Source organism: Gambusia affinis, linkage group LG14 (genome assembly GCF_019740435.1).
Source record: "Gambusia affinis linkage group LG14, SWU_Gaff_1.0, whole genome shotgun sequence".
Classification (NCBI taxonomy): domain Eukaryota; kingdom Metazoa; phylum Chordata; class Actinopteri; order Cyprinodontiformes; family Poeciliidae; genus Gambusia; species Gambusia affinis.
In genome coordinates this window covers 4,350,381-4,361,583 of record NC_057881.1, presented here as the reverse complement: position 1 = coordinate 4,361,583, position 11,203 = coordinate 4,350,381, and the positions used below count along the sequence as shown (strand labels likewise).

The 11,203-nt window shown below is 36.8% G+C and overlaps 5 gene segments (V, D, J or C); 4 read left to right on the top strand and 1 right to left on the bottom strand.

Annotated features, from left to right (window-relative positions):
- The first annotated feature begins 497 nt into the window (after positions 1–497).
- LOC122844045 lies at positions 498–1,029 on the top strand. The segment is given in 2 exon segments: positions 498–590; positions 698–1,029. Coding segments are annotated over 2 exon segments (384 nt in total).
- Positions 1,030–3,464: 2,435 nt separating this feature from the next.
- Positions 3,465–5,191, bottom strand: LOC122844044. The segment is given in 3 exon segments: positions 3,465–3,922; positions 4,858–4,909; positions 5,183–5,191. Coding segments are annotated over 3 exon segments (387 nt in total).
- Positions 5,192–5,867: 676 nt separating this feature from the next.
- Positions 5,868–6,459, top strand: LOC122844107. The segment is given in 2 exon segments: positions 5,868–6,025; positions 6,128–6,459. Coding segments are annotated over 2 exon segments (384 nt in total).
- A 1,219-nt stretch (positions 6,460–7,678) lies between these two features.
- Positions 7,679–8,208, top strand: LOC122844043. The segment is given in 2 exon segments: positions 7,679–7,795; positions 7,898–8,208. Coding segments are annotated over 2 exon segments (363 nt in total).
- Positions 8,209–10,375: 2,167 nt separating this feature from the next.
- Positions 10,376–10,911, top strand: LOC122844042. The segment is given in 2 exon segments: positions 10,376–10,489; positions 10,592–10,911. Coding segments are annotated over 2 exon segments (372 nt in total).
- Positions 10,912–11,203: the final 292 nt, after the last annotated feature.

Below are 11,203 nucleotides of genomic sequence, written 5' to 3'. Positions count from 1 at the left end.
CAGGCCTCCAATCTGCACAGCTACTAATCCTAACAGGATCAGTAGGAGGGGCCTCTGACTCCTGGGATTTTAATGTGAGATATGGAGTACAACCTAGACAGATCACCAACCAATTGCAAAGTGACCATATAATTAATGAAAACATATATATCCTAGCAATATTTGTGCTTTTGAAAATATTTAAGCACATATTGTTACACATTTTGGAATTGATCCAGATCCCTTCAGGTTTTTATTTTTACACAATTAAACAATAATGTTCCAAAACTGTGAAATACATAGTTGAATATTTTCAAGTTCAATTGATTCAAAATCTACAAAATCAAAATGGATATTTTCTTATCCATCTCCTTATGAAACATGTTGCTTCACAAAGAAATCAAACTGATCACTGAACATTTCCATAGAGTCACTTTGCATCAGCAGCTCCATGCTCCAGTGCTCTGGGAGAGTTTATAGTCCTGACAGTTGAACACTGGATGACTGACAGCTGTCCTTCATCACACCTGAAGACACAGAAATCCTCCTCATCAAAAACATGACTTTGATCTGCGTCCTCATCTGGACTCTCCTCTGCTGCTGCTTCACAGGTAAAGTCCAGAGAATCCAACTCTTCTCCTCTATGAACATCTGTCCCTCTGAAATGAAGCCGACTAAACCATGAAGCTGCTGCATGTTTTTGTCTCTGTGTCCTCAGAGGTCAGAGGTCAGGTCACAGTGACTCAGCCTGCCGCATTGAGAGCTGATCTGGGAGGATCTGCCACCATCAACTGTAGAACCAGTCAGAATGTTTATGTTTATAGTGGCTCCCACTGTTTAGCCTGGTACCAACAGAAAGATGGACAAACTCCTAAGCGGCTCATTTATTACGCTAGCACTCGAGACTCAGGGACTTCAAGTCGTTTTACAGGTAGTGGATCAAACTCTGACTTCACTCTGACCATCAGTGGAGTTCAGGCTGAAGATGCTGCAGTTTACTACTGTCAGAGTTTTCATTACCCCAACAGCCAGTATGTGTTCACACAGTGAAAAACAGTCATACAAAAACCTCCCTCAGTCAGTATGAATAGAAACTGAACTGCAGCTGCAGAGACTGATGATGTCACCTCAAGAAATAAAAGCGATGCCAGACGAATATAAACACTGTTTAATTATTAATAGGTTACATATATATGTGTGTTTATTAATTAATTAAATAAAAAGTAAACTTAAGTTAAATAAACTTTTGTTATGGGAGATGAACAAAGAGTAAAGCTTTGCTCTCTAAGTAAAAAGTCCTGACTAAAGTTTGCCTGAATAATTATATTCCAAGATGAGGATCTCTGGAATATTAGTATTTGGACAGATGAGTCAAAAACTAAGTTGTTTTTTAGTTGTTGTTTTTTTGTTTTTTTTTCTGAAAAGGAACAAAATCATTGTCTTCAACCAAGACAGCACTCCCTGTCAGGGATCTCATACCAGCTGTGAAGCAAGGAGTTGGAAGTGTCATGCTTCTAAGATTATTTGCTGCAGCAGGATCATTATCACACAACTCACCATGAATACTACAGTGCATGATGGAAAATACTGTGAACCTTAACCAGCTCTGGACTACAATATGATGATGCGCCAAAACATACCAGTGAATCCATCCAGGAATTACTGTGAATAAAGGAACATAAAGAAAGTCACATCAAAATTTGCAATTTAAAAAAAAATGTGTTTGCTTTATTTATTATTAAATGTCAAATTATATTGAACACTTGAAAACAAGTATGGAAAAGAAGACCTTTTATTGCATAAAATAACTTTCAACAAAATATTTTCAAACCTCACGAGTTTAGATATAAATATATAAATATATATATATATATATATATATATATATATATATATATATATATATATATATATATATATATATATATATATATATATATATATATATATATATATATAAATATATATATATATATATAACTTCAAATATCAGAAAAAAGACTTGAAATAAGTTTGATTTGATTCATGGCCTGAGATTTATAATAAATCTTTTTCAAAAGAATGCTATGTGTTCTTCACAATAGCAGCTAGCTTTGCCAGAATAAATCCAATCACAGTGATACAAACTCACTGAAATACTTCAGAACTCCAAAGCGAGAGATCAACTTTCTTCTTATATAGATACATCTATGAGATGTGTATTCACCAAACATGCAGATGTTCGATTCAAGGCTTTAGGGGGACTGTATATGAGAGGATAAAAATATTTTTCCCTACAACGATGTCCACTTGGCAAACAATCCTTTAGACATTTAACTTTATCTAGTCACTATGTCTAACTGTGTGTTATTTCTAATATCTATACCCATTTATCCTTGCAGGATAGCTGGGGACTGGGGCCTACCACCAGGTAAAAAGTATGTAAAGTGCAAATTACAAACAAGTTTATTTAAAACATCAACAATAGACAGTATGAATTAACCACAGGAGGAAAGATTAAATGTATCAGCTTACAGCTCAAAGTGCAAAATTCTGACATTTGTCCCAGACCCAGCTAATAAAACATTTTAAAAGAAGATAAAACACATTCAAAGTATTTCCATAGAGTCACTTTGCATCAGCAGCTCCATGCTCCAGTGCTCTGGGAGAGTTTATAGTCCTGACAGTTGAACACTGGATGACTGACAGCTGTCCTTCATCACAATTGAAGACACAGAAATCCTCCTCATCAAAAACATGACTTTGATCTGCGTCCTCATCTGGACTCTCCTCTGCTGCTGCTTCACAGGTAAAGTCCAGAGAATCCAACTCCTCTCCTCTATGAACATCTGTCCCTCTGAAATGAAGCCGACTAAACCATGAAGCTGCTGCATGTTTTTGTCTCTGTGTCCTCAGAGGTCAGAGGTCAGGTCACAGTGACTCAGCCTGCAGCATTGAAAACTGATCTGGGAGGATCTGCCACCATCAATTGTAGAACAAGCCAGAATGTTCATGGCTCTGACCGTTTAGCCTGGTACCAACAGAAAGATGGACAAACTCCTAAGCTCCTCATTTATATTACCAGCACTAAAGCATCAGGGACTCCAAGTCGTTTTACAGGCAGTGGATAAAACTCTGACTTCACTCTGACCATCAGTGGAGTTCAGGCTGAAGATGCTGCAGTTTACTACAGTGAAAAACAATCGTACAAAAACCTCCCTCAGTAAAAGTGAATAGAAACTGAACTTCAGTTGCACAGATTTGTCACATATGTAAATCGGAGTTACTGGAAAGAAAAGCTGTTGTAGAAAATACAAGTTGATATTGCATTTTCTACATCATATATTGTCATTCCTCATCCATATTCTATGCCCACTCTTCCAATCAGTCACACATGAGCCTGTTTCCAAAGGTCCTAGGACAAGAGCTTGGGGTTGACCAGTTAAACTATTGTCCATATTTCTTGTGAATAATGTGAATAAGTCAAACAAAAGATTTCAGAAGCATTTGTGAAACATTTATTGCTGATAAAATGGAATCAGTCCACTTTAAAACAATATCAAGCACTTTCAGAATGAAACAGAGAAGATGGTTATAAAAAAAATGAAAGCAAAGGTAAAATCAGCTACAGATTCAATTTAGAAGCACTGGTCTCTCTTCAGGGTCTCTGTTACAGCACACTGGGAGCCCTGGGAGGCCTCACAGGTCACAGAGCCCACTTTCCTCCACTGGTCTGCAGGGAGCCTCAGGGTGCTGCTCCAGCTGTAGAGGCCGTCATTCTGCAGCACCCCGGAGCTCCTGCTCTCCTCCCAGCTGCTGCTGCTTCTGCTGCTGCCGTCCAGCTTCCAGGACAAAGTCCAGTCTGAGGGGAAGCCCTTGTTGGCCAGACACATGAAGGTGGCTGTCCCTTGCTGCAGCTCCTCACTGGAGGGGGGCAGCACTGTCAGGGTGGGGCGGGTATCACCTAGGAGACAACACCGAGGTTAGAGGACATCGATCACAAAGCTGTCAATCATATAGGAAGCATCTAATGCTTAGACTCTAAGCAAATTGAATGTAACAGATCTTATATGCCAGGATGTTCCTCCCAGATGTTGTTTTGCTCCAACAGTCACTTAATGTTTCACTTCCTCTTTAGAATCTTCTTGGCTCCATCATCATGCTGTCTGACCCTAAATATTTAATTTATTCTTTAAAGTAAAAAATTACATACATTTCTCTTGCAAACTCAAATATTTTTAGTTTAATTTTGAACTGAAAATATAAAATTAAAGCATACTCATAAAATTTAAAATTTTACTGATAATTGACAACATGAAGTGATTTGACTTGTCTGCATTGTTTTCAGTGTTTTCTGTCTTCATCTTATTAAAGATTTATAACAGGATAAAAGTTTGTTTTTGAACAACAGATTTATTCTCACAGTTATTTTATCAACTATGGACATAAAAAAATATTTGTAATGTAATTTTAAATCGATTACAAATTTGAAACATCTTCTCAGAAAACTTTTACACTACAAATAAAGTCAAAGTACCAGCAAGTATGGTAAAAAGCAAAATAGAAGCATTTTTAAAGAGCTTATGTAATTTTTGGTTTAGTTTTTAAATGTTGCAGACTTAGTTGGAAACAGAAATCTGGTTCCTCCACATACAAATTAAATGGGTCGCAGAACAAACTATTAAAATAACACAGTAATTAAATTACAGACTGATCACCATGTATTGTGGTCCATATTTTTTTTTTTATTTAAAAATATAAAATCACCTTTGTGTTTTCTGTAAATGTTTTTATTATTTAATATAAAATTACCAACATTTTTCACTTTCTACCTATTATTGAAAGGAAATAAAGGAAAACTGACAAAAGGATAACTAAGAAAATAAACTTTTGACTTACGTCCAACCTCCAGTCTGGTTCCTCCACCGAACGTGTACCACAGTGATACGAACTAATTGAGCCGTCGTACAAAAACCTCTGACTGTAGAGAGACACGGCTTTCTGACTCTGAACACAAACAACTCTGTGAAAAAAGGTGTTGGTACATATCCATCACCTAAAAAATAAACATTAGCAGACAACCAACATTTTCCTGAAATTGACCAGAATTTGATTCTCTTTTCATGAAAATATTGAAACAAAATTGTGGGAAGCCAAGACTCTCCTTTGGGAATAAATGTCTTCAAATAAAAGCCTTGGTAGCAACCATTATCAGCATTCGTACAAATAACATATTCTTTCATCTCAAGAAATCAAAATTAGCACATTCTGCAGTAACTTTGTTAGAGACAATTAACAATCCGACTTCTAGTGTAGTTTGAGATATGTTTAGGATATTTAGCTTTGGTTTTAATCACTGGGTTTTCCCACATAAATCTGGTGTGCCTGGAACACAAGTAGGTACTAAAAAAAAACTGTCTGGTAGCACAAAACCACTACAAGTGGAATATTCTTAATAGGAAGATTTCAATTCTCTTCTCGTATGAAAGTATCCCAAAGTAAAGCATGAAGCCTCTCCTGAAATCCACTTTGCTCAATGATGAGTGATCTTTAAGAAAACTTCATAGATATACATGCAGACAGAAAACAGTATTGCTAATTCTTAAAAATGTTAAAGGTTTAAAGAAAGAAAACATCAAATTTAAATGATAAGAAAAGAATTAAGTAGCATCAAGACTAGCATGCATCCAAAAACTATATGTAAGGATTTACAAGATGATCTTAAATAAATTTTACATTCTTAATTATTATTGAACAAAACAACATGCTAATGAACCGCTTTGTGCATTAACAAAGATCTGTTGAGACTGTTAGTTATATTTAAATAAATGAACCATCATTACACTGATCCAAAGTCCCTGTTGGAGTCATTCTGAAAATTGTGAGTCACTTTGCATCAGCAGCTCCATGCTCCAGTGCTCTGGGAGAGTTTATAGTCCTGACAGTTGAACTCTGGATGACTGACAGCTGTCCTTCATCACAACAGAAGACACAGAAATCCTCCTCATCAAAAACATGACTTTGATCTGCGTCCTCATCTGGACTCTCCTCTGCTGCTGCTTCACAGGTAAAGTCCATAGAATCCAACTCCTCTATGAACATCTGTCCCTCTGAAATGAAGCCGACTAAACCATGAAGCTGCTGTATGTTTTTGTCTCTGTGTCCTCAGAGGTCAGAGGTCAGTACACACTGACTCAACCTGCAGCAGTGAGAACTGATCTGGGAGGATCTGCCACCATCGGCTGTAGAACCAGTCAGAATGTTTATGTGGATGGCCATGGCCACCGTTTAGCCTGGTACCAACAGAAAGATGGACAAACTCCTAAGCTTCTCTTTTATTTTTCTAGCACTAAAGCATCAGGGACTCCAAGTCATTTTTCAGGCAGTGGATCAAACTCTGACTTCACTCTGACCATCAGTGGAGTTCAGGCTGAAGATGCTGCAGTTTATTATTGTCAGAGTCTTCATTACCCCAACAGCCAGTATGTGTTCACACAGTGAAAAACAGTCAAACAAAAACCTCCCCCAGTCAGTATGAATAGAAACTGAACTGCAGCTGCAGAGACTGATAGTGTCACCTCAAGGAATAAAAGCCATGCCAGACTAATTTGAATACTGTTTAATCAATAATAGGTTACACATATGTGTGTGTATTAATTAATTAAATTAAATAATTAATATACATATGTAATAATAAAGTAAGTTTGAATTTGAATATGTATGTGATTAAAGGTATCATATACATATTCCTTTGGAAATAGATATCTATTCCTAAATAGATGTCTATTCCCAAAGCAGCTTTATAGTCTGAAGAGGGATTTAAATTAGTCTTAAAAAAATGTGGAATCAGCTAGTCTATTGCATAAAAACTGTCAAAAAGTGAACCAAAAACTTTGTTCACTTTTTGACAGTTTTGGTCTGGCTGTCCAAACTTATTCACCCTGGAACAGATTGTAAACTATTTGGTGAAGTCTCAGAAAACACAAACATTTCAACACAGGACTTACAGTAAGCTCTTGCTGCTTTTGCTATTAAACTCATGACTGACTCTAAAAGAGAAGAAACTGCAATAATGTAACTTTTGTTATGGGACATCCATAACAAAAGTTAACAGTGCTTATAGGTTCAGCTGCCTTCAATCACCATCTTTCCATAAATACTCATGGTTTACATCCACTCATTGCCAGAGCATTTGATTTCACTTCTGACAAAAGCCGACCTCAGTCTGACTGAACAGAAACTCTGAAAAACAAGTTGGAAAATGAATAGGTTTGTTCTTGCTTTTCACATTATCCAAATGGAATCAAAATAGAAATAAACAAGTTACATCTGACACCTCTGACATTATGATAAATAATCTGTTTTCAAACATGATTAAAACATTGAACAGTCCCTGTTAATCACATTAAGTTTGCATTAAATTTAAATGATACAAAACTGAGTGAATTTTTTTGCAAAAATCATATAATGCAAGAAATTGTTCATAAAAAAATCACCCTGACTTATTTAAGAACACCTTCACTAAAGAGGTGTTTGGATAAGTCTCATGTTATTTTCAATATATTTAGATGCATTTTTGTCAAAGATTTTTCATTTTTAAATTAAGTTTATAGATCCAAATTCCCTCTGTGAGTCAGTCAGAGGATTTCCATAGAGTCACTTTGCATCAGCAGCTCCATGCTCCAGTGCTCTGGAAGAGTTTATAGTCCTGACAGTTGAACACTGGATGACTGACAGCTGTCCTTCATCACAACTGAAGACACAGAAATCCTCCTCATCAAAAACATGACTTTGATCTGCGTCCTCATCTGGACTCTCCTCTGCTGTTGCTTCACAGGTAAAGTCCAGAGAATCCAACTCCTCTATGAACATCTGTCCCTCTGAAATGAAGCCGACTAAACCATGAAGCTGCTGCATGTTTTTGTCTCTGTGTCCACAGAGGTCAGAGGTCAGTACACAGTGACTCAGCCTGCAGCAGTGAGAGCTGATCTGGGAGGATCTGTCACCATCACCTGTAGAACCAGTCAGAATATTTATAGCAACTACTTTGCCTGGTACCAACAGAAAGATGGACAAACTCCTAAACTGCTCATTTATTATATCAGCACTAAAGCATCAGGGACTCCAAGTCGTTTTTCAGGCAGTGGATCAAACTCTGACTTCACTCTGACCATCAGTGGAGTACAGGCTGAAGATGCTGCAGTTTACTACTGTCAGAGTTACCACAATGACCCCGTGTTCACACAGTGAAAAACAGTCGTACAAAAACCTCCATCAGTCAAACTGAACAGAAACTAAGTTGTTGCAGCTTCCAGCTGCTGCAGAAACTGATAGTTTAATGAAATCCTCCACATGGATATACGCAAATTTTTATGAAGGTGTTTTAAAATATTCGGGTAAAATGTACAGCATCATTTTAATTTGAAATATATAAAGCTTATTAGGCAGACAAAAGATAGGATAACTTAAAAAAATACTTTTAATTTGATGAAGAAATGGATAGTAGTTAGAAACAGAACCTTCACTAAAGCATTTAAAATTATCACACCGGATATTTTATTTTGTATTAGTTCTATGTTTAGCACTAATTTTATTATTAATTGATCAATTATAATCATGTGACATAAATCATAAAATGTATAATTTGACTCAAATCCTAAGATTATTTGTAGTTGCTGTTGGAAGAGCAACAGTCACAATGTAAAGAAAGAAAAAACAACCAGATTTTCACACAGTTTGCAGATCTTAAATGAATAAAATTATCTGAATGTTGATGTCAACAGGTTAACTTCAACGAGAGTTTAGGAAAATGTTTTTGATTATTGAGATTTAGCTTCAAGATTTAGTTTTCTTGATTGTGGAGGACAAGATCTAATATTAAACATGATTCAAATAAAAACATCAGAATGTTGTAATAATATAATAGAAAACTGTAGGGATAAAACATATCAGAAATACAAATGGAGGAAATGAAGAAAGTTCTTTACACTAGAATATTTGCTTCCACTATTTTAATTTATCACAACTGTCTGAGCAGTCAGGAGGAAACCTGATGACATGTAGAGATGAGCTCCATGTGACTGACTGTATGTGTTTGCATATGTGTCCTGCCTCTCTGCTGCAGCTGTTAAGAGGTCAGAGTTGATCAGTGGCTGTCCAGGCCTTTCAGAGCCACTGACACACCAGCAGCACAATGATGATGTCACTGACTCTACTGCTGACCATGGGGCTCCTGGTTCAGGGTGAGACTCTCTGCTCTAAACTTTGTGTTAAAATGTAGCCATGTTCTCCACGATTCATGACATGACAACTTCAATTTGGATGGTGATAAAATTTATTAAACTTTGATATTTATTCAGGAAGGGTTTTTCTTTTTGTGTTTTCAGGGTCTTCAGGACAAGTCACTATAACTCAGACTCCTGGATCTCAGTTTGTTGTTCCAGGACAGTCTGTCTCTATTCAATGTAAAGTCAGTCCAAGTACAAGTAGCTGTTTCAGCTGGTACCTTCAGAACCAGGAGAATTTCCAAAACTCCTTATTAGATGCACAAGCACACGTCATTCTGGAATCCCTGATCGTTTCAGTGGATCAAAGTCTGGGGATACTGACTTCACTCTGACCATCAGTGGAGTTCAGGCTGAAGATGCTGGAGTTTATTACTGTCAGAGTGCTCACTACATAAACAGCAAGTGGATGTTCACACAGTGAAAAACAGACGTACAAAAACCTTCCTCAGTCAAATTAAACTGAGGAAACTGATTGCCTAGGCAATTTCCTCCTTGACTACAGAAGCAGCATCAAGTTGACAGTGCTAAGGTTCAGCTGCCTTAAACCACCATCTTCCCATAAATACTCAGGGTTTACATCCACTCATTGCCAGATCATCTGATTTCACTTCATACAAAAGCTTACCCCAGTCTGACTGAACAGAAACTCTGAAAAACTAGTTGGAAAATGAATAGTTTTGTTCTTGCTTTTCACATTATCCAAATGGAATCAAAATAAAAGTTAACAAGTTACATCTGACACCTCTTACATTATGATAAATAATCTGATTTCAAACATGAATCAAATATTGAACAGTCTCTGTTAATCACATTAAGTATGCATTAAATATAAATGATACAAAACTGAGTGACAATTTTCACAAAAATCATATCATGTAAGAAATTGTTCATTAAAAAAATTAACCTGACTTATTTAAGTACACCTTCACTAAAGAGGTTTTTGGATAAGTCTGATGTTATTTTAAACATATTTAGATGGATTTTTGTCAAAGATTTTTCATTTTTAAATTAAGTTTATAGATCCAAATTCCCTCTGTGAGTCAGTCAGAGGATTTCCATAGAGTCACTTTGCATCAGCAGCTCCATGCTCCAGTGCTCTGGGAGAGTTTATAGTCCTGACAGTTGAACACTGGATGACTGACTGCTGTCCTTCATCACAACTGAAGACACAGAAATCCTCCTCATCAAAAACATGACTTTGATCTGCGTCCTCATCTGGACTCTCCTCTGCTGTTGCTTCACAGGTAAAGTCCAGAGAATCCAACTCCTCTATGAACATCTGTCCCTCTGAAATGAAGCCGATTAAATTATGAAGCTGCTGCATGTTTTTGTCTCTGTGTCCTCAGAGGTCAGAGGTCAGTACACACTGACTCAGCCTGTAGCAGTGAGAGCTGATCTGGGAGGATCTGTCACCATCACCTGTAGAACCAGTCAGAATATTCATGGCACCTATTTAGCCTGGTACCAACAGAAAGATGGACAAACTCTTAAGCTTCTCATTTATACTACCAGCACTAAAGCATCAGGGACTCCAAGTCGTTTTTCAGGCAGTGGATCAAACTCTGACTTCACTCTGACCATCAGTGGAGTTCAGGCTGAAGATGCTGCAGTTTACTACTGTCAGAGTCTTCATTACCCCAACAGCCAGTATGTGTTCACACAGTGAAAAACAGCTGTACAAAAACCAAAAGTGTCACTAGTGATATAACTGGAAGCTGCTATGGAGCGACCCCATATGGGCACAAATGTGCTCTAATAAAGTTATTCAACAAATTGAATAACTTTATTAGAGAGCTATGATTCTTTTTCACCGTTTACCACAAAAAGTAGTTTAAATTATATATTCACATCTTGAACATGATTAGCAATGCTGCTGTTTTTAAAGTCAGTTAGAGAATAGTGATTTTGTTTTCAGTCCATTTAACAACTTTCAAAATTATCCTATATCGATAAAGCTT